A 24,053-nucleotide genomic window follows, 5' to 3' on the forward strand; every position below is an offset into this window, starting at 1 on the left:
CTCTTCTCCCTTCTGTCCAATGTGATCATGACACAAAGCTGTCACTCACTGTTCCAGCAGTTTTGGTGGTAAATTAAGGTCTACTTGAAAGTAACTGAGATGTTCAAAGTTTCCTTTATATTTATTTTTTAAATTATTTTTCCATTTACTCCTGCATGTGTTTGTGTAGAGAAAGGGCGATTGTGCCAGTGTATACATGAGTGCTGTGTGAGCCTTTGGAGACTAGAGGATGAGCCGTGGGAGCTGGCTCTTTACGTCCACCATACTGGACTTATTAGGCTGCCAGGCTTAGTGGTAGTGCCTTTACATGCTGAGCCACCTCACCAGCTTGGTCTTCTTTTCTTTTTGTAGCTTGAAGAATCCATCCCACCTAGCCGTCAAGCTTTCAAGGCCAGCACTGTACCACTGAACTAGAGCCTTAACACTCTTCTTACTTTTTAAAAATTTTTAAAAAATTGTCCAAATTGATCTTCTACTTAGATACCTACTTCCACCCCCTAAGTGTCTGAGATTATAGGCCTTCATCTCCAGGTCTGGCTCTAGAACATAGTTCTAGTGAATACATTTCTTTATTGTTCCACTTGACAAATGCACCTACACTCAGAGAAGATACTAGTCAGTACTGCTGCAGTGGGACCACCCACTCCTAGGACAAGGGCAAGAGAAAATCAAGAAAAGTTAAGAAAAGGGGAAAAATAATCTGCAAAAAACCAGGACTTCAGCAGGTCAGGGGTGTCTCCTCAGACACATGATTAAACAGGACAGATGACACTAGCTGTCCTCTGAGAAACTTGATACTAAGCTTGCCAACTGATCACCCACACTCAAGTTCCATGTCCTGAAAAGTAGGAAGGTTTCTGTAGTAGCACTGTGAGCATGCTGGATTAGAAAACAAGCCCATAAATAGGGCTGCTATGAACATAGTGGAGCATGTGTCCTTCTTACCGGTTGGNACATCTTCTGGATATATGCCCAGGAGAGGTATTGCTGGATCCGACCAAAATGTGGACACTGTGCCCCTTCTTAGAATTGGGAACAAAACACCCATGGAAGGAGTTACAGAGACAAAGTTTGGAGCTGTGATGAAAGGATGGACCATCTAGAGACTGCCGTATCCAGGGATCCATCCCATAATCAGCTTCTAAACGCGGACACCATTGCATACACTAGCAAGATTTTGCTGAAAGGACCCAAATATAGCTGTCTCTTGTGAGACTATGCAGGGGCCTAGCAAACACAGGGGTGGATGTTCACAGTCAGCTATTGGATGTATCACAGGGCTCCCAATGGAGAAGCTAGAGAAAGTACCCAAGGAGCTAAAGGGATCTGCAACCCTATTGTTGGAACAACATGATGAACTAACCAGTACCCCGGAGCTCTTGTCTCTAGCTGCATATGTATCGAAAGATGGCCTAGTCGGCCATCAATGGAAAGAGAGGCCCATTGGACTTGCAAACTTTATATGCCCCAATATAGGGGAATGCCAGGGCCAAAAGAATGGGAATGGGTGGGTAGGGAAGTGGGGGGCGCTATGGGGGACTTTTGGGATAGCATTGGAAATGTAATTGAGGAAAATATGTAATAAAAAATATTAAAAATTAAAAAAGAAAAAAAAAAAAAGAAAGAAAACAAGCCCATGTTAGACTATGACCGGGACACTTACTGATTCAGCTATCCGTGCTACTGCAGAGACAGTCAGGCCAAACAGGTCTTCTCCTTTCAAATACGCAGGGAAAAGCTGCAGCATTTCAGATTGTTTTCTCACACAAGCCACAGGCTCCAAAATTTTATCCCAAACATCTACATATGAACAAAAAATAATTTTTATGATAAATTTCCTTTTAACTAAACAAAAAGAAGGACCGGGCACAGTACAAAACCAAGAGAGGATAAAGAAGACCCACTCACAAAGACCTACTAGCTTTTAAATAAAATCTGGGCAGCAATGTAACAAACACGTTTGTCAAATGGCAGCAACTTATTTCAAAGACTTGATGATATCTGGGGGAAAATAATGCCACCATAAGGACATCAAACAGTAAACATGAAAGAAATTAGTGAATTTAATTGGATATGGAACAAAAGAAAATATACTATTAGAAAGGAATATTTCAATTAGCAATGGCTACAGATAGGCATTCCCCCAGATGAGAATTAAAACACAGACTGGGTAGTTTCTTTGGAAATATCTTTGGACTGCTCCATATGTTTTTTAAAACTATGAAAACATTTAAAAAGCAGCTCTTTAGTACTTTCTACATCAGTAAACATGAAAATAAAAATGCCCAGTAGTACAAAATGAAGTTTGTAATTCCCAGCTTTAAATCCAAGCTGAGATAGGACAAAATCATGACAATGCTTTGGATTTGGTCCCTGCTTTCTGCTTCTGACCTTGAGAGGGGTTCCAAGGTCTATCACCTCTCTTCCTCAAGACTATAGAATCTGCAGAGCAGACAGGTGCACTAACACAGCATCCAATAAGGTGTACTAACACAAAGAGGTTTAAGATTTGCACTGACAAGTAAAGGTTCTTCATGAAACCATCACATACAAAACAGAGACACTGACATGGAACATCACCCACTGGCCTGACAACAGCACACAAGTGATCCTACCTTTAGGTGATGAATCACTTAAGACCAGGTCCTCATGGCCTTGCTCTACAATCCTGATGACAAACACAGGCCGCCCATCTTTCTCCTCAATGGAGCACAGGTACCGGCAGCGTCGGTTGGCATAGCGGGTGCTCCAGTATAACCGGCTGGCTTCATAGCCCACTGGGAAGAGTGCTTTCGGAGAGTGGAATGCTTGCATCTGTTGTGGAAGCAGCTGACCAATGGTGTGGAAGATGAGGCTCCCAACACGAAAGGTATGGTCCCGCTCTCCCCGCTGCACGATACTAGCGATCTGCCGCACCTCATCTCGTTGCACATAGACCCTCCTGAAGACTGCAAAGTAACTTAACTGTTGCTCGTGGATTCCCTTTGGTTTGTGCATGGGGCAAAGCATTGTTTTGTCCTTAAAAAACATGCATTGTGCTTTAGTGGCGCAAGTAAAATGATAAATGTTGGTACATCGGAATCTATGACATCCACTGGTGGCACCTGTCTTATGACAGAAGACACACTTCATTTGTAGTCCTCTCCTCAGCGCTAGCTCCACATTTATTAAGGCACCAGCCTGTGTTTCATAAACCTCTGTGGACCACAGAGCACAGTTCAGGTGGACCCAGAGGTCTAGGTCCAAGTTGAGCAGCCGTGCTGGCCCATCTGTCAGCCCGTCCCCTTCCTCGTGACAAAAGCAGCACTTCCGACAGTCTTTGGGCACAGGGTCAGGTTTAAGACAAGTGCCCAATTTCTTTAGAAACTCATCTATTTCATCCTCACAAGGTGGCTTAAAGGTCCCCTTGGGGATGACAATATGAATGCTCCATTTCTTCCACTTCATTCCTCTCCACTTTTTATTCAGTGGTCTACAGTCTTCAAGCCCAACAGGAACAGTCCTCAGCCGAGGCTTTAACTTGACCGTTACCTTAAGCTCATCAGGCTTGGACTCTACTTTGGCTGCTTCAAAGGCTGGAGGGAAGGATATGGGAGGTGATGCAGGAGGGGAAACCTTTTCCTGGAACTGAGGGAGACAGTGTACATCCAAAGTGGAGATGTTGTTGCTATACTGGTGAAATGCTTTGGAAGGCTCCTTCATAGGGGACTGTGGCAGTGACGGAAGGGATTCCTGGGCAGCAAAAAGAAACCATGAGAAAAGGGAAGGATTCATGTGCCAGTAAAGCAAGTCTACTGATGGAGAGAAGTTTAATGGTCTATGACTTAAGGGGCAGGCACAGATGAGTAAATGTTTAGGCATAGCAAGTTGACCTTGAACACTGAGAATGGTTATTTAGCAGTAACAGAAGCTGATAAAGGTAAAGGGCAAGGCCCTGTGCCTCTCTTATACACAGTCACAATCTGGAGACTATTCTCTTAAACTTTCTTGGGAGACCGCCCCTTCCCCAATCAATGATTTCAGGAGATTTATTTCAATTTGTATAACAGATCAATGTATTCAATTGTACAACAGATAATATACAACAGAACACAGCAGCATCACCCACACAGGGGTTCGTCTCTACATTGTGAATGTTAGTCTTGGGCTTTATCAATTGCCATGAGAAACAGAGAAGAAAGGAGTGCCCTGTCAGCAAGCGAGTCACCTGAACACTCGGAGCCTCTCAGCTACGACCAGGTACTCAAGGAGTTGGGCCAGGAGAACAGTACCAGCACCTCTCAGCTTTGGGATAGACTGTCATGTCTCTGCTCAAATGCTCATCCTGAAAGGTGGCTCAGGATTAAATCCAGAGTGGGCCACCCCATGCACTATTTTAAGAAACTACATGAGGAAAACCCATTCCCACTCTCTAAGAATAAATTTTAATTAAAAACCTAAATTTGTTTGTCAATTTGAATTTTACTATACCAGGGACTAATACACGTTGTAAGTGTTTTGTTTGGTGAGTACTATTTTGTGAAAGGCATATTAATGAAATCACATTGAAGCAGTGAGTGACAACTGGCAGCTTTACAGGAACATTTTTCCTTCAAAATACATCATTAAAAATGCATCATTTGAACAACTCCATTGTCAGACATACTAACACAATCTGCACGCAATTCCACAGAAAGCTGGACATGCACACAATCATTTCTCTTACAATTAAAGAACACACAGAATTTTCTTTTTTATAAACCTTCCCAACTGACCAATAAAACAAAAATATTAATATTTAATGAGTTGTTCGTAATTAGTATAATGTAAGATCCGAATACCAATTCTCTATTTAATTTTACATTCTTAAAATGTAGTTGAGCTAGGGGCTGGAGAGATGGCTCAGCAGTTAAGAGTACTTGCTGCTCTTCCAGGTTCCCAGCACTCATGTAGTGGCTTATAACTAGTTGTTACTTCAGCTCCAAGGGATCCAATGCCCTCTTCTGCCCTCAAGAGGTACCCGTACACAAGACATACACATACTACACATATATAAGTGTAAATAAAATTAAACCTAAAAAAAAAATTAATCTATATGTAACAGCATAAAGTTGAAATCCTAGCACTCTGAAATCTGAGACTTTAAATTTTTTTTTTATTTTCTCAAAATAAAAACAAGATAGATACACAGACATTCCTGTGTGTGTGTGCGTGCATGCACGTATGCATGCATGTAGTGGTAGTGGGGTGTCAAGCCAGATTAAGGCAGAAGGATTATGAGTGAAAGGCAGCTCAGTGAGACCTCAATAGTAAACACTAAAAGAGGCATAGGATATTACTTAGTGGTAAGTAAAGTAGTTGGCTAGCATGTATTGGGTCCTACATTCAACCCTCAATGCCACTAAATAAATAAATGCGTGTTAAAATGCAGTTAGAAACTTTCTACTTTTTGTCAAATAGGGTATTTAGTAGGGAAAAATATAGCTGAAGGCTCTATCAGGCTTGTCTGTCAATTCAAGCACCATCTTACTAGTGTTTCCCTATAGAACTCTTGAGGAGGGGACTGTACCCCCAAGGCAGAAATCCCTTGGTTTATACTTTGGTTACTTTACCTTGTTGTCTGAGTTTTTTGCTTGTGCAGCTGATGAATAAAGAATAAAGCAGTTATTACTACAAAAGACAATATCCTTTTCCATCCTTTTGGTGTTCTCTCGGGAACCCTGAAAAGCAAAGGGAAATGTGTGGGACCTCAGTAAGATATAAGCTAATTAAAATAGTACCCTGTGGACTGCTAATCTTAGATGACATTCAAAAGTGAGTGCTCTATATCTTCCAACTGTGATGACACTGTCCCAATATTCACCCTATGATAATTTTCTACCTAGAAACTGATGTAAAGCTGGGCATGGTGGTGCAGGGCTTTAATCCCGGCACTGTGGAGGCAAAGGAAGGTAGATCTCTGTGAGTTGAAGGCTAGCCTGGCCTAGGACAGCCAGGGCTAAATAGAGACACAAACGGTTTAGAAGGGGAAAAAACAAAAACAAAAACAAAAAAACCCCAGAAACTACACTGTCCATATCTTACTGTATTCTAAAAATGAACAATTTAGTAGTCTGCTATAGCTGTTTGGTTTGAAGCTGAGCCCATCTACTACATGCTTGTCTACCATGTTCCATGAAGCACTTTGTCTTGATGCAGGAGTCACTGGCAAAAACAGAAGTAGGATGAGGTCATGGGAAGAATAGTAAAGTACCTTGTTCACAAAGGTCAGATCCTTGCATGACTTCCGCACACCACTTCCAAGAATAACCACCTTGCAGTGGCAGCACCACTGTGGGCGGAGCGATGCACCTTCTGCTGGACCATGACTAGAGTCTTTATACCCAGAAAGACCTAAGGAGTGGACTTTTGTTAGCAATTAAAACTGACCAAAGATACAGGTAGCACACAGTAGAAAATGAAACTATGCAACGATTACAACATGGATTACTTACTTTATATTTTGCCTTAATAAAAATTTTCTAAGCTCTAGTGGCAGGGAATCTAATATTTGACAATGAAGTTCAAATAAAGGAAAACGCCCACTCCCAAACAGCTGAAAAAGGAGGCTAGCACTAAAGAATCAAACAAAAGCAAAGCACCAAGATCCTCAAATATGTACAGTGCATCAAGAGACACAGATCCACTTCCTGACAGATAAGCTGATACTGCAAGTTCTATGGGAAATAAAGAGCAATGAGTACAAAAAACTTATGTGATTTACAGCATCAGAGAGAAGTGAAAGCCAAGGTATACTGTGAACAAGGCCCAAGGGCTCAGAAGAGCAAGTCTACACTGACAGAATCTCCTGGGGTAGAGGGGTGGAGGTCAAGGCAGAAAATGGCAGGAGAAACAAGAAAGAGGCAGCCAACAGGTAAGATTACAAAGTCTTTAATATAGGAAAAAAACTTTAATATAGGTAACTCTCAAAAAGAGTTCAAAGATGAGAAACAGCCAGATTCTAGTATAAGCTTAGGGAAGACAAAAATATGGCAAAGAATCCGGGAATGAGGAGGTGGTGAGGTACAAGGCTGGCACATAAGATGCCAGTGAGCAGAAGGAAAGCAACTTCATGGCAGGCATAAGGAAGATGTGCTGATTCTCAGAATGGGGACCCAGGCATTCCTGTGGGAAGAAATACGCCCTACAGAGGATGTGCAAAGGCAAGCGGAGGTAGTGATAGCAATAGCAGCTAAGCAGAACAGAACAACAATGCACTATCTATGGCTTCATCTGCACCACATGGAGAAGGCTAGCTGGGGCAAGTGGCTCAGGGGTCTGCAAGCTGAACAGCTTGAATAGAGAGTTAGACTCAGTCTTGTTGCCATAGGCCAGAGCATAGAAATGCACATCACACCACAGAAAACAACAGCCAGAGCAAGTCAACTTAGCAAAGACTACACACCAACACATTGTTAAAAAGTAAATCAAAATTTTAAAATGAGCAGGCTTAACTTTTTAACAAAGAATGGATTTGGGATTAACAAAAAGCTCACCATTGCTTGCTGGAGGAAATGGTACATTAGGCTGCTTCAACCGGTAAGAGGTTGCTAATCTGGGAGGATTTGCAGATCCTGGTGGAGGCCCACGAAGAAGCAAATGCTGCCGATACTCCAAACCTGGGTTTACTCTGTGGCTACTGACCAAACCCATGGGTGGAGCATCTGGAGCATTACTAACCTCATAGCTGTTAGGAATTCTCACGTGAAGAAGGTCAGAAAATGCAGCAACAACGCTGCTGATGTTCTAAAACAAAAAGTAAATACCATGTTACTCACCTAGAAGAAGAGTGCATCACTTAGGATAATGCTATCTTCATGATACAACACAGTACAAAAGAACCCAAATACTTCTATATAAACTTCAATAAATTTATTTTCATGAACTAATATACAAAGCCTTCATAAATAGAAGTCTTCAGAGTTCCAACTGGCACTGGGATCCATACACAGTAACGAGCTATTCTAGCTAACTCAGTATCTGTAGGCCTAAAGCTATGATCACAGGAAATGAGTAGGCCTAGCTCCGGCTAAAAGGCCAACACTGTCTTCAACAGTGCAGCTAAGGCTCTATCTGCTGACAACTAAAAGATTGTATGTATATGTGTGTATATATATATATATATATATATATATATATATATATATATATATATTAATATTAAACTGTAAGTTTGATCGCCAATAAAATATCTTTATAAAACTTGGGAGTTTTTAAAACAAATAAATCTTTGATAGATCATTAGTGCTGTTGGCATAAGATGCCTGGAGAAAATTTTTATTGCTTTTGTAGACTCTATTATTGACTATGGTTTTCTCTCACTCTCTCGCTTTTGTTTTGTTTTTTGTTTCAAGACACGGTTTTTCTGTGTAGCCCTAGCTGTCCTGGAACTCACTCTATAGACCAGGCTGGCCTCGAACTTGGAAATCTGTCTCTGCCTCTCAAGTGCTGGGAGTAAAGGCGTGCGCCACAACTGCCCAGCTTGACTATGGTTTTCTAATGGTTAACTTTTATTTTTATTTTTTTATGAGTGTAAACTAGTGTTTATTAAGGGCATGGGGAGAGGAGTTGAGAGGTTAGTAGAGGCAGAGAAAGGCAGGGGGGGAAGGGAAGGGAGGGAGGAGAGGCCAGCCATGAGCAAGTGGAGAGAGAAGGGGGAAGGGAATGGGTAGAGAGTGGGGACAACAGGAAGGTCTCCACTCTCTTGCAGGAAGGTTGCAAGAGTGGAACAAGATAGCAAGAGCAATGGTTAACTTTTATAACATGGACAGTTGTGGAAATGCTTTTTTTTTCTAGAATTCTCCAAAGCACACATCCTTTTACAAGAGCACATGAACTCTCAGCTCCAGTTTTTGCTTCGCTGAGATCCAAATAACCCTCATACTGAATAGTACTCAAGAACAACCTGGATGTCTGGAGCAACTCCCTTCCCTTCTCCTCTGTTCTGCTCCCTGAAATGTTTCCTTGTAAATTACTGACAGAAGTTTAACAACGGCACACAGTGCACAGGGTAAATGATGCCGTCCTTTACCTCAGCAGCTGTAGGATGTAGAGTGATCGCTACAGATATAAGACCCGATCTGGGACCATTTGGGGATGAACCAAAAGGTGAAGTAAAAAATAAAGTGCCTGGCTCAGTTTTGATGTCATTTCTTCTTGATTCTGAATCTAAAAGGGGAGAAAAGAATATTCAGAGCTTTCAAAGTCAAAATATTTACAATAGTAACTTGTTAGACTAAGCCAAACGTACTTTTCCCGGATATGCTGGGAAGAATGGGGATGATGGGGGACGGCACAGGTTCTGGAGGCTCCTCTTTCACCAGTGACAGATCTGGGTACTTGTTCACCTCCACACCAACCACACTCTCAGGAGAAGATGAGGGGACGAAACTATCGGGAGTGTCCCGGTCACCATAGTGGTCCTGTATCCTGAAAGAGGAGCACATGCATCACAATGCACAATTCCACTGGGACTTCTCACCAGCCCCACACATGGTACCACAGCAAAGTCCTCTCGACAACAGCAACAATAAAACAGCAAATGGATCAGTTATTATGCTGCTATGAAAACATAGTAAATGGGTTTATCTATAAAACAGTACAAATGGTTATTCTTTTGAAAGAGCTGTAGATTGAAATGTAAAGGCCTCTGAGAGGGAAATACTCAAGACTACGCCATAGGATGAGAAACTGACATCTTTGAGATGAAGAGGGAGGCTGTGCTGAACGGTCAAGTTTATATTCAAGTCAGCCTCCATGGAGCCACAGATACATCTATTCTGTCGCAGCTGTGTATAGTGGCAAGATGAGAGAAAACACAGCAACGGTGGTGGTGTTGGCACTTAATTCTCTTAACTAATAAGCAGTGAAAAACAAAGAAGGGAACAGACCCCCATTGTTTCAGTCAAGGCTCTAGTTCACCAGAGAGATGGTGAGACCTCAAGCTACAGTTGCGGAACATGGCTGTGGACCTTCTATCTTCCGTTTCTCCCGCTCACATTGAAGGAAACCTGGAAAAAGTTGCTAGGCAGTCATGTAAAGTCCAGGGATTAAACAGACACCTGTGCTAGATCACGATATGCGCACTCACAAGCTGGAAAGAGCTTCATTCTATTGACACAGCTAGGAATTCTTAACTGTAAGGTAAGAAAGAAAGAAGACCCTATCTTCCAAACCCCAAGTGAACTTCCATGTAGTTACAGAAACATCTATCCTGTTGCTGCTGTGTACAGTGACAAGTTTCCTCATTAATAAATTAAGAGACTTAGATTAAATGGACATCTCAGAACAGAGGGAGTTACCATACTTTCCACAAAGGAATAAAATTCTAAAGAAGCTCATACATACTATTAAGTAGTTGGATAGCAAATTTATCTACTAAGGGAAGCTGATTCTCCCAGTAAGATTCTTGGGGGCAAAGAACTAATAGAAATCAGCGATGAGCTTCCTGTAGCTTAGAGCTATTCTTGTCCATGATACCTCTGGTATCTATGATGGCTGATCTCTCATTTTCAATGTCTGTAAGTATCAATAAATCCAAGAAACCACACAAAGAGTTTAGAAAATAAAACCTCTGAAATATCTTATGTAGACGTTTTCCCATAACCATTAATGTCTATTTGATTACTATGGTGTATATACTGCTTAAATTATATAAGGCTTTAAAAATTCACAAACTAATTTCACTTCAATAGTAACAATGCATTGGACAGTTAATGTTCAAGAGCACTTTATACCTTAAATGCCTTTAAATACTATTGCCAAATTCTAAGCACATTTTTAAAAGAAGCAACCTCCAGAGCTCCCTGGGACAAAACCACCAATCAAAGAAAACACATGGTGGGACTTGTGGCTCTAGCTGCATATGTAGTAGGATGGCCCAGTCAGTCATCAATGGGAGGAGAGGCCCTTGGTCCTGTGAAGGTTCTATGTCCCAGTATAGGGACAGGAATCAGAAGTGGGTGGGTTGGGGAGCAGCGGGAGGGGATAGGGGATTTTTGGAGAGGAAACTAGGAAAGGGGATAACATTTGAAATATAAATTAAGAAAATATCTAATAAAAAAATAAAATGAAAAAAAAAGAAAACCCAAAACAAACCAAAACAAAAAAAGCAACCAATTTGTAAAAAGTAGCTTCTGATGCTGGGAGAAACGGTTTAGTGGTTGAAAGCACTGGCTGCTCTTGCAGAGGACCAAGGTTCAATTCCCAGTGCACAGGATGGAAGATCAGTTCCAGAAATCCAATGTTCTATAGTATAGGCTTCTGTGGACACCAGGTATGTATGTGGTGCTCAGATACATATGCAGGCAACACACATGCATGCGCACATTTAAAAAGTGGTTTCTACCTTAATTCTTCATGATTATTATGAGGCGGTGTTGGAAGTGAGGCAGGAACATCCACTGTCTTCGGGCCTTGAGCAATAGCTCGAGCCAGCAAGTCATCCTGAGGTCTGAAAGGCAGCTGAAATGGCTTCGGTCCTAAAACTCTGGCAACTGCAAAAGCAAACAAATAGAATCAAAGTATGTAGAACAGAGTAGATACAGATGGAACAGTTCAGTTCTGCAGAGACTTCAGTAAACACATAGCTTTCAAAGGTAGACACTTCAGAGCTGTAAGATTTGGATGCTATTGTCATACCTTCATGGCTCACCAACACGCCAGCTTTTCCAGCAAGTTCTTCAGTCGTTGCAAAACCATTTGCCATCTTCTGGCAAGCCATAGGAGGTGGTGTAGGAGGAAGAGAGGCAGGGGGTGTTGGAGGATTACTTAAATTATTCTGCTGCAGGAGACCAAAAAATTTTAAATTATATGCTACTGAGCAAATATGCATTGACCTTGCTAAAACCTAATTCTGAGAATTTTTAGCACAAGGAAGCAAGGCTACAAGAAACATAATCTAGAGGCATCTCCAGTTCCAAATGCACAAGAACAGAACTATACACACGGGGCCACGAGGCTGCCAAATGCAGTGTTGGTACCCACTGCCTGCCTACGTAGCCCAGCTTGAGCATTCAGCTTTGAAATGAAGAACCCAAGTTTTGTTATACTTAATTTTGTATAATTGTTCTCAAGTTTCATCATTAAAATAACCAATAAAAAGCAATTTTAAAATTGACTAAGTTGCAAAAGGTAGTTAAACGTTCCTTTTTTCTATTTTTATTAAAATATGAAAATACAGCATTTGTCTTTAACCTAATTTACATCTCAGATATGAGAACCTGGACTGTCCAAGATCTCTAAAAGAAGCAAAAAGAGAAAAAAAAATTAGGGTAAAGGTATCAAATATACTAACAAATACAGTTCACTTTCAATTCTCTCTCTCTCTCAGCCTTACATATGCCACTGTTTGTCATTTATGGCTTGGTCTCCCCAAGGACTGCTGGCATCACCTGTAGTAACTACACAGAATAGTGTAGTGCAAGGGGAGGTCACAAGAGTAACACTGACAAGCAGCCTGAACTGAGGAAGGCTAGCTGAAGAACAGGGCAGTAAGAACAGCAAAGGGAACTTGGAGACAATTATCTTAAGAACAAAACAAAAGCCACCAGGAAAACAGACACTCACATATTTCTCAAAATAATTGTTTTGTATAGGACAGATGCAAAGTGAAGTGATCTTATGTTATCATAAAAATATTTAAAAAGTAGTATTACCTTGACTGACTTATGCTATTTTGGTAACCTAAGAATTAGTGCATAATTTCAATTAGCACCTAAATTATTTAATGAAATATATTATAGTTTTAAAAATTCATTTTCCAAGGTAAAAGTTAACCATACTTATCCTTCAGTCCCACTATGTACCGTCAATTCAATTCATTTTAAGAGTTAACAAAGGTTACAAGGAAAAGTGTGTTTCCTTTACTATAGAAAGAATATAATGGATATTTTCTACCATTTGCATTCTCATCTCTTGGAAATTTGAAGCATACATGTTAGAAATACTTGACCAGATATATTTTTAATCTTTTAGCTGAATCTAAGTTTCAGTGTATCTTGGAGACTTTATGTAAACTAGATGCAAAGCTAAGCCATACTCCCCAGCTGTGGGATGCTCTCCAATCTGAGGCAAGGCAGCACCCTGGCAAAGAGACATACCTTGTAGATCAACTGAGAATAGTAGTCTGAGACCCCTTCAAGGGCGGCACTGCCAAAAGTTCCTAGAAGTCGAGTCCCACTATTAAATTGGCCACTGCCATAAGGAAGAAAGTGCGCAAAGTTCACTCCAATGATCGGTTCCATTAGAGGGAGCAGAGAGAGCTGCTATTAAAAAACACATTTAAAAGTAATGTACATGATTAACAAACATGGAAGTGTTTCTGGGCTTTCTAAGACCTGAAGTCAAATAAGGATTGTGAAAAATAAGACTTAAAAATCTCAAGATTTAAAATGCTGGAAACTACAGAAATCTCTGGAATATACATCAAATAAGTTTTATTCCCTCTGTTAAAGAGATGCCATCATGTGCCTCATAAGAAAAACATGCTCTTTATTTTTGCTCAGTAAGAACCAGGGTAAGAATGGAGGCCAGGCACCACCAATGGGAACAGAGATGGGGAGGTGTGTCCCTCTCCATTTTTGCTTGCAATGAGCTATGAGAGTTTAAAGTGAGAGTCCATGGCTGCATTTCTTTAGGTTCAGAGTCACAAGAAAAGGGGGATACAAAGGTTCCTGGTGTTGAGGCTGCTCCATCTGAACATATGTAAATCTCGACTGACCATCACCTACCAATCCACCTACTACAATGTAAATCTCAAATGCCAATAGGATAAACTGTGGGTTTGCTAGCAAACAGAGTCTATTAGGTTCCTTGTCCTTTCTCCCTATTTTAGTTAGAAACTAATTGTAATAAGGTGAAAATCTCCATTTCCTAGGATTGAAAAGGCAACACTTGCTCTCTCCCCTCCTGGAAGTGGCAAGGGCTGTTCTGACAGCTCACCTGTTTCAAGTGGGTGAAGGAGTCAGAGCTGGAGTACATAGCCTGCTTTTCCTCTTCATCCTTCTTCCTTTTCTTTGAGCGAGGTGCTGCTTTTTCCCCCGTCCTTTGAGTCCGTTTGCTTCGCTGTTTCTTGTTTTCACTTGCTCCATCTGTTTTTGGCAACTGGCTGTTGCCACCTCCAAAACCACCTTGCATTTGAGCCCCCAAAGTTTGCTAATGTAATTGGAAAGGTTAAGAAGTAAGTAACTTCCCACATGTTTGATTCTTAGTTCATGCTAGACCAGCTCTAACTTGTGACTCATATTTCTAACATGACATCCCAATTTAAAGGGGGGAAGTTACAGAATGAAGTTGTTTTCTGAAAATAACTACTCCCTCTGCATTAAGGTATATTAAAATATGAAAAATAACTAGCCTCAGCAACCTAGGAAATTGCAGAACTAGAAGCAAGAATGAAGTATAGCTCCTCACCATCTAAGCTGAGACCAGGGAAGCACCATGCCAGATGAATGGGCAGCTTCTGAGCTATGTTCTTGGCAATTTGTTTCCCCTCCCCCATAGGAACTAAGAACTGCTGCAATCTGAGATGTGGAGCTAATTCATAGGTTCCAGGAACATTTTAAGCTCATGCACCAGAAGTAAGAGAACAGCAGCTAGAAAGCTCGAAGATGTCATACTAGCCCCTCAAACTAGTGTCAAAATCTATGCTTGAATGAAAAATGTAATGGCTATGTACACAGATAATAGCAAATTTTTCCTTTGCTTTTAAAAATGATTTTTTTATTTAATGTGTTTGAATATCTTGTCTATATGAATACAATGTATAGACACCACATGCATGCCTGGTGCCTGTGAAAATCAGAAAAGAGCATTGACTCCTCTCAAACTGGAGCTACAAATGGTTATAAGCCACCACGAGAGGCCCTCTGCAAGAGTCATTAATTCTCTTAACCATTAAGCCATCTCTGCTCTAGGTCCCTTCCTTTCCTTTTGCTTTCATGGTCACAAAGATGTAAGAGTAATACAGGCCTTGAAAAAGGTTTTATCTAAGTCCAGAAGTACCAATATCAAAACACAGGAATATTTTTCATGCTTTCTTATTTCTAAAACTAATTATCAATGGTTTGCTAAGAACAAGTATAATTGAAAAACTTAGTGAAACCATTTAACTTTTGAGTGTTTTGAAAATTAGATTTTCTGATTGTTATAAAAAAACACATGGGTGGCAAATTATAAAGGAAAACAGGGTAATAATTTTAGCCTATGAACCATGTGGTCTGTGTGAACTATGGGCTCTGATACAGTACTGCAAAAACAGCTGTATAATTTTTATAACTGAGTTGGCCATGGTCCAATACAACTTTTAAAATTCATGAACAAATTTAAATTTCATATGACTTCATTTATTAGTAATTACTACTACTGTTTCTTCTTAGCTCATACGAAGGGCAGAAGGTGAAGCAGGCTTATATTGCCTCTGCCTGGGTAGATCCCCGATTCTCTAAGAGCAGTATCAGAGCAACACAGCAGCTCCTGGGACTGATTAAAATGCAGATTCCCTGGTTCAGCCTACACCAAATGAACCAGCAATGTCTGTCTTAACAGGCTCAGCAGATGATTCTATCAGCAGGCCTACAGCACTGGGTCACCAGGGCAATCTCGCTGAACAGTGCATTCCGATTTAGGAACACAGTAGTACAAACAAATCTGGTGTGCTCTCAAACCACCCGGGGAACATGGATGCTGATGTCCTCAAAGACATGCGACTTTTGTAATTGGCTTACGAAAGACTGAGCAGGAAGCATATTAAGTTTGCATAACTCAGCCACTTTAGATCCTTTACAGACAGTATCTCTAATTTTTACAATTATTCTACAAAGTAAATTCAGCTATGTTTCAAAAGACAAGTATAAAAGATCACAAAAGATTTTGAATTTTTTGTTTATTAGTTTGTGTAAAAGTTTTAATTTGTAGCTCAGACTGCCCTTGAACCTGCAGCAATCTTCCTGCCTCAAGTTCCTGAGTGCTGAGATTACAGGCAGGTACCACCATGCACAGCTTCAAACGGTTTCTGTTGTTTTAATCACGAGGATCAAGAGCATACACCTCATGCTCATTCTATTATCTTAGTTTCTGCTTTTTATACTTCACACTTGCCTGCTTCCCTGTGCCACGAAACATTCTTGTATAACACAAATTTTAGTATGGACATGCTGATGGTAGTTTTTATATGAGTCAAGCCCCAGCAACTAAGAGGTGGGCATCCACACATCTGTGGCTGGTCAAGTTCAGGAAGCTCATTACAAGATTTCAGAACTAAGTTTCACAAAAGAAAAAGACACTAGAAAAGGATAGGAGAAAAGAAAGAGTTGCAGCACATGGGGCACAGAGGGCACTGTGGGCACGGGGCTGAGGGCATTCAGTATTCCCAGACACAAAACACCCTGGAGTCATCAGCCAAGGATTGGACCTGGAGAGCATATTGTAACAACTAGAAAAACTCAACCACAGATGCACTGTTTGCATGCACGAGACTCTCAGAGATTAAAGAGGAAGAAGAGACCATAACTGCCAATTAGACAAAAGTAACAACTGCGAGAATGCTCAATCTACTGAACGACAGGAGACAACAGAAGAGAGGAGAGCCAACACTTGCAAAACAACAAGTCTCATTATTCTTAAAATTGCAAACGTAGACAAGTAAAACTCTACTGTACTTCAATTACGATGTAAAATTATAAAACCAAACTGAGCAGCACCCCAGGGAAGCTGTGTGAATGCACTAATAACCGCTGATACTTATGAAAGACAAGGAGCAAAGGAACAAGCAGACCTATTCAAAAGGCAGAGAAACTCCTGGTTGTGAAACATCTTAATCAGGTTCACTGAAATGGGGGTCACTCTGTATTCAAAGTGTGTATTTAAAACTGTCTATAAATACAAATGGAAAGAAAATCCAATGTTAACACTTAAAATGGGTAGAATATCGATACATAGAAAACTACAAAAATCATGTTATTTTTCTGACACAGTAAGTTCCCAATAAGAGACATCCCTGAGAGTACTCAAGGAAAGTAAGACAAGTACAGGAGCTGTCTTCTAAATTTTAGAGAGGCTAATAGAAATTATGCACTTATTTATAATAAAGATTCACACATACTTCCTTTGCTATAATTAGTCCAACTTGGTTATGATAACCAGCTGAAAGGCACACATAATGATTCATGTTTGCTTTATATAACAAGCAAATGAGTCACTCATATATTTTGTAAATATAAGTTAAAAACAGGGTTCTACAGAAAAAAAAAACATGATTCTTTGCGCAAGAAAGTTTAAAATTAGAAATTTGTTGATACTAATCTGCCGCAATAGCTTAAAAACAGATACAGCTGTTTTCACAACTGACACTTACCAATCCTTCTGCTGGACTCTGCTTCTCAATCAGTTTACCATCCTTTGTAGAACTTTCATCTGAAGATAAAGTGCCCTCAGGTTTCTGAGTTAGAAGAGAAGAGGCCTTCTTATTTTTTAACAAGTGCTTCAGTAGTTCATTTCCTGTATCTCCTTTGGTAATAGGGGTTCCGACAGGATGGGAAGGACACTGTATTGAGGAGACAGGACCAGCTACAATGTCTTTGATCTTACTACCAGTTTTCTCTTCCACTTTGGTATCCTCCTGACTTGGCTGTGTCTCAGTCTTTTCCAACTTTATTTCTTCAGTTTTGTTAGGGGTTTCCACGGAAGGCTTGTCTGCCTCTGCATTCACATGTGTTTGTTGATTTGAAGTTTCTTTTATGAATTCACTGTTGGGAAGTTTGTTTTCTGACTCTATACAAGGCTGGCCTGTTGACACATTTGGAGTGGGTACACGCACTGGCTCCCCTGGCTCCTGTTGTCTTTGTTGAGGGAGCTCACTGGGTGTGCTCACTGCAGGAGTGGAGGTAGTTTCTGAGAGGCCTGGGGTTAGTGGAGCAGCACAGTCCGAGTGGGGAGTTGATGGTGCTTTGCCGGATTCTGCATCATCTTCTTTTTTCTTTTTTCTTGTTCTTTTCTTTTTCCCCTTTTCTTCTGGGATTATGTCAGAATATAACTGAATGAGAGACTGGCTGGATCCTGAATAATTTTGTCCCTGTGTTACAGCAGGGTCTTGGCCACAAGGGACATTGCTATTAGCTACTGGAGACGTTCCTGGTAAAACTGGTGTGAATGGAGGCCTCAGTGGAGACTGCTGAAAGCTGGACCCAGAAAGATTTCCATGCCCCTGCTTAACAGAATGAAAGTTTGGGCTCCCACCAGAAGCAGATGGTGAATCTGGAACAAAGGAGGGAGGCCCTACCTGCCTTTGCTCATTGGTTTGCATGAAAGTTTGGTTTGGGGGTGAGTTAACAGACCCTTGTTGGACATTTTGCTGCTGTAAAACTGGCCCTATTTGTTGCTGGTGTTGTGGAGACTGCTGAAGGGGTCGTGGAGGTTGCAAAAAGTCACAAGGTCTGTCAGAACCATAGAATGGCATCTGGGAAACAGGTGTCCTGTTGGCTAGCTCAGCACCCATCAGACAATGCTGCTCCATCTCCATCCGCTGCTGCAGAGCTCTCTGTCTGTCTACTTCTTGCATCAGTTGAACTCGCTGTCTTTCCTGCTGTTCTCGTAAGCGTTCCTTCCTTTCTCGCTCTTGAAAACTTTCACTGAAAGGATTGTTGTCATCAAATTCCACTCGAGGTGGTGGTCCATTCTGTGGATTTGCACTTGACACTGTCCCTGGGGCTGGTGTACAAGTTTTTAAAGATAGTTGGGCAATTGGGGGCTGAATTCTAGGAGGATTAAGGGGGAGGTGAGCAGAAGCACTGTTAGATTGCCATCCAGGTAAACTGGGCATTCTCACAGGGCTGGTATGCCCTGAGATGACTGCTGTGTGCTGCTGGTGCTGAAGCTGCTGTGGCACCATGGGAAAGTTGGGTTGGCTCATGGTGAGTGGAGTGGCACCTGGAACTAGAGGTGGCTGGGGCTGAACCCCTGGCATGAGGATGGGAGGGGCTAGGGCACACTGTTGCTGCTGCTGCTGCTGCTGTTTGATCCGATAATCTTCAATCAGCTCAGCATGCTCTTTCTGTTGTTTACGAATCTGAAACAATGAAGTAATAATTACTCACACATATAAAAGGTAGGCACCACACCAAAACACTGGCTGGTAATTTTTGGCCTATGAGCTGAATTGGATCCCTGGGACCCACATAGCAGAGGCAGACAGCCCACTCCTAAAACTTGCGACCACATGTGTACTGTGGAACATCTGAGCATGTGCACACAAACAAAAATGTTAATTTTTTCTTATAAAAGTTCTTTGCATATTAAATATCCACAAAAATTCAAGCATGAAAGTCACACACTATTTAAACTATAACACATTTAGCAGTAAAATAAAATAAAAAAGACAGTTATGTGTGATGCCAAGGAAGTGACAGGAATTCACAAAGTTGGAATAACTGATATCTGTAACTAAGACTGTAACCATTTAGTAAGATGCCATTTCTTAAATACACAAAGTGACACACTAAAAGAATTTTTAGCACACATGACATTCCCTCTCTTAGACTAAAAAGATTGACAAAACTTACAAAACCCTAAATTTGATTGGGGACACATTCAAATTATAATTTCTAAAAATGCCTAAGCTCTGAATCTCTTGTCTACTTGTGGCATTAACTGTTCGGAGTTCTTTATAACTTACAACTTAAAACGAAGGGAAAGTTTAAATTCTGGTGTACAATTCTATGAATTATTAGCACACAGATAAATTATAGTCATATAATCAAGAAAATGTTCCAGTATAAAAAAGTTCCCCATGTCTACTCTTTAGACTCAAACCCTCTTCCTGTCTTCCTCATAGTTACTGCTAATATACCACTCACCTCTGTCACTGTCATTTCAATGTTATATAAGTTATTGGAAATGACCTCTTTTTGCTCAATGGAATACTCTCAAAATACAAGCTGTATTCATGTACCAGCGGTTTTATTATTGCTCTGTATTTTTTCTGATCAAAAAAAACAGGTGCACCAAACTTTATTTAATCATCTCAAAACTCTGGTGGGACGTGGTTTCTTTTTTCCTTGTCCCTCCTTGAGAAGGAACTCATTGTGACACATGTGCTGGTAATTATACTCATGAACCTCAGCCTTTCCTCATAGCCAGGATACAGTGAGGTGCCCCTGGTCCCAGCCTGTCTTAGTTTTGGATGACACTGGATAAAGCTACTATAAACATTCATGAATAAGCATCTATAAGAGCCCTAAGGCAATAATTCATTTAGGGAAATAACTATAAGTGAGTTCTGAACTCATCTTGCACAGTTCGTTTTAAACTCTTTTTTATTGTGACTTTAAAGCTTTATAACTTTTTGGCCTTTGTGGCTTCATATTTTGGAAATGAGCCCCCTTTCAAGGTATTCCAGGTTTCTTTCCTGCCTCTCTTCTTTTGTGGAACTGCTCTGAAGGCACTCAGAGGGAACTTGGTCTCTCAGCCATGCTAGGCAAGCACTGTGCCACTGAGCGACAGATCTTACCTTCATTTCAGTGGTGATTCTTAAGAGCAAAGTAAGAAATAAACATAGAAATATGCTACGACAAAGACTCACAGAGTGATTCAAATGCTATAACTGAACTTTCATTACAAAGTAGAGACCAAAGGATGAGGGAAAGATAAAACATGGAGGTAACCAAATACTTGCCAGATCTGATTCTTGTTTCAACACTATCTCTGTGAGTCTTGTCTTCGAGAAAGCCTTAGTTTAGCAAATGATGTGAGAACATGTGTACTGCAATGATTTAATTTTTTCTTTTGTTCTTAGCAAAACAAACAAATAAACAAAACAAAAAACCCAAAACAAAAAAAGACAGGGTCTAACTGTGTATCTCTAGCTATCCTAGAACTCACTGTTTAGACATGGATTGCCTGAAACTCACAGAGGTCTCTGCCTCCTAAGTACTAAGGTGGTGCAGTGATTTATTTGCTAGTAGTAAGGAAACAATCCAATCATTCCAGGGTCACAGAGAGTATATAAAACAGTCCTGACCCGGAGTTGTGAGAGTCAGTCTCTTCAGTGGCAGCAAGCATCACTCAGTCAGGAATAGGCAGCCACTCCCTCAGTTATTAAGAGGTCTTCCTAGAGGAGTGTAATTTGCATGCTATTTAATAGCAGAAACCCAAACCCCGAGGCCCACTAATACAGCTCTTCAGCTGCAGATGGCTTCCACTTTACAAACCTGTCTATTACCTGCTCAAGCTGTTTCTGAACCATGCTCTGCTGCTCAGTAACATGCTTGAGTTGCTCTGCGTCCTCTTCTGGGAACTCCCGCCCTGCCTTCTTGGCCGTGCGCTGTTTGGCTGAAAGAGCCTTCTTAGATTTTCTGTGTGCACCAATTTGTTCTTCGAGATACTTCTGCTGCATCTGAAGCAGCTGCTGAGTCTCCTGTAGCCATTCTTCATACTGCTTACGCTGAGAGTCATCTGAGGGAAGAACCAAAATTCAAGTGTGTTAATTTTTCTAAGTAGTCCAAGATTATTAAAAGTTAAGCAAATTCATTTGTAAGAAGACAATTTTATTGTGAATATTTTAAAGAAAAATTGAAAACAAAATTCTAATTATTAGAGTCCTTTATAATTATGAAGTATCATCTTCTAGAAAATTGTATTTACTCAAGAAAGCCAGAGAATGCTCAATTAAAACACTAGTTAACTTAATGCTTGTAAGTTCTGCAACTCCAATCTTCCAAAAGAACCATCAAATTATCTAATTCATAAACCAAACTGTTTAAAAATGTTGTATTTTATTAAGTCAATTGTACAGACTGAAGAGGCAAGGAAGATATATCCCACTAACATCAAGAGCATGGATTAAGTAGTCATTTACCATGCTGATTTCTCTTAAGTTTACAAAGTCTTCCCTACATCTTTGTAGTGGAGGAAAAATGGAACAGGGAGATGAAACCCAGAAAACTCTAAAAAGAAGCACTTGGAGGTCTACATTTTATAAAGAAAATATATTAAGTTTAAAACACTGGTAACTTCCATTAATTTTGTAATTTCTATGTCCACAGGGGGAAGTGACAGCTAACCAAGCAAAGCCTTCTCATCTCTCATGGACAGCTAACGCCTCTCCCCATTATATCTTATCGTACACTAAGATCCCTTCCTTGTTCTCCCAGAGCACATTATTCCATTGATGCTAAGTCCCCAAAAAAGGTTAGCTCATGTAGTAAAAAATTGAGTATTCCTTTTTTACTATAAGACAAAGAAAAACACAATCCTAGAAGGACATTAGCTGAAAATAACATCAATGATAACAGAATATTGCCATACATTAAGATCCAACCAAATCCAATGGGCACAATACAGCCAGAAAAAGCCAGTTGGTCATAGTAGTTTACTTATTTTTAATACAAATGTGTATTCAAATTATGATCATAATTGATGCGGGGGAATTTCAAAAGGTTAGACTTTGGGTTTGTTCCTAAACCCAGAAGTTCCAGTATATGTATGAAGGTGCAATCTAGTGCACTAAATTTGAAGGGCTTTTGTCAAGAACAGGCTTTTTCACAAGGTTTCAGAAGTTCTGCTTCTGGTAGAATGAGACCTACCGCAAGGAAAGCCTTTCTGGTTTCTGGAACCAGGAGAGCAGAGGTGAGCAAAATGAAAGATAATGGTGAAAAAAGTTAGCTAAACAGTCTGAAGATTTCAGAAAGGTTCAGTTTGAGGGAACGTTAAATGCTATCCTGAACCACCTTGGGACCCCTAAGGACAGCTAGAAGGGTTCAGTGGCCTCTTGCACACTTGACCTTCACACCATGCTACAACCCAGCTTTTAAATATATTCCCTTTGTTTTTCCCCATTTAGTGTCCTTGTCATAGGCAGACTGTCATGAAAGCAAACATGGTTTAATGCTAGATTGGGAAAGAGGCAAATCTATTTAAAAAAAACAACAATGTTGAAGAAAATAGGGAAGATGGTTTTCCTATATTAAAGTATTTATTTCTAACTAGTTCCTCATGCACAGCGGAAAAAAGCAATGAAAACACATGCCTTGCTGTAAAGATGCCTAGGACAGTGACCTCTGATAGGAGAGGTAACATCTACACTAATTCCGAGCTTCAAAACAACACAAATATAGTCAAACAAGCAACCCCCAGAAAACAGGTAACTTATTAGATTTATACTTACTGACAAAGCCTGGACCAAAATTTGGAGGATTAGGCCTAGAAATCTGATGTGTTATACTGCCATCCTAAAATAAGTAAAATTTACAAATATGTTTAATTCCATACTTCAATTTAAGGGGGGGAAAAACTTCAAAATGAAGGAAAAAAATGAAAAAAAATTCATTTTCTAAAACATATTTATAGTTTTTCTTCTTATAAAGACTAGAATAAATAAGTTGGGCAACAGTTTAATATGGAACAGTTGTTTTTATCTCTGAACTATATTTTCCATACTTAGTAGAATAGAAAATAATGAATTATCCATCTGAAGATAATTTTAAGGCGAATCAAATCTTGCATAGTTAAGCTAAAAATCCACATGAATCTGGTGTTTTGATGATGCCTACCTGGTTTTTTGTCAATAAATTCATAAACACATGTTCTACATTCACTAAACTATACTATATCACAAAAAGCTAATTATAACAAGAATTAATATAGTATACATATAAAAGAAAATGCACTCATTATAATGTTAGTCTTGTGTACTAATAATATGCCTTGCTTCTTTCATGGTGTTTGGATAGCTGATAATTTCACAATTTCCTGGCCAGGACCTGATAAATAGAATCTTTGATTCAAATTCTGTTAGACATGAGCTATTATGTTCAACAGCCAGAATATGGCTGATGCAGCATTTGATAGAGCACAGTTAAAAAGCTCAAGAACTTGCTGAAAGTGCACCTTGAATTCACAGTAAAACTGAGAATTTAGAAAACTCAGCTATAACACTTAAGCCTTTCCAGTATATCAAAGGGTGTTTATATTCTTAATAGGGAAAAAGCATAAATTATCTATATAATAAATATAAATAATAACTGGCAGAGTATAAGATAATT

At 40.1% G+C, this 24,053-nt stretch overlaps 1 protein-coding gene across 16 annotated transcripts in view; it reads right to left on the reverse strand.

Annotated features, from left to right (window-relative positions):
* Positions 1-24,053, reverse strand: part of Kmt2c (lysine methyltransferase 2C) — a 234,437-nt gene that overhangs the window by 10,452 nt on the left and 199,932 nt on the right. For 11 of the 16 annotated variants that reach the window (XM_029477435.1, XM_029477434.1, XM_029477427.1 and 8 more), the window contains 14 exons: positions 23,177-23,240; positions 21,233-21,465; positions 17,372-19,081; positions 13,960-14,172; positions 13,119-13,283; positions 11,659-11,800; positions 11,366-11,513; positions 9,269-9,447; positions 9,050-9,186; positions 7,515-7,764; positions 6,233-6,372; positions 5,592-5,699; positions 2,616-3,732; positions 1,664-1,800 (listed from right to left, as the gene is read on the reverse strand). In XM_029477435.1, the coding sequence (XP_029333295.1) occupies positions 1,664-1,800; positions 2,616-3,732; positions 5,592-5,699; positions 6,233-6,372; positions 7,515-7,764; positions 9,050-9,186; positions 9,269-9,447; positions 11,366-11,513; positions 11,659-11,800; positions 13,119-13,283; positions 13,960-14,172; positions 17,372-19,081; positions 21,233-21,465; positions 23,177-23,240 (4,743 nt within the window). The remainder of the gene's footprint in view (positions 1-1,663; positions 1,801-2,615; positions 3,733-5,591; positions 5,700-6,232; positions 6,373-7,514; positions 7,765-9,049; positions 9,187-9,268; positions 9,448-11,365; positions 11,514-11,658; positions 11,801-13,118; positions 13,284-13,959; positions 14,173-17,371; positions 19,082-21,232; positions 21,466-23,176; positions 23,241-24,053) is intronic. The other 5 variants (XM_029477441.1, XM_029477440.1, XM_029477439.1 and 2 more) reach the window with 3 other exon arrangements.

Source organism: Mus caroli, chromosome 5 (genome assembly GCF_900094665.2).
Source record: "Mus caroli chromosome 5, CAROLI_EIJ_v1.1, whole genome shotgun sequence".
Classification (NCBI taxonomy): Eukaryota; Metazoa; Chordata; class Mammalia; order Rodentia; family Muridae; genus Mus; species Mus caroli.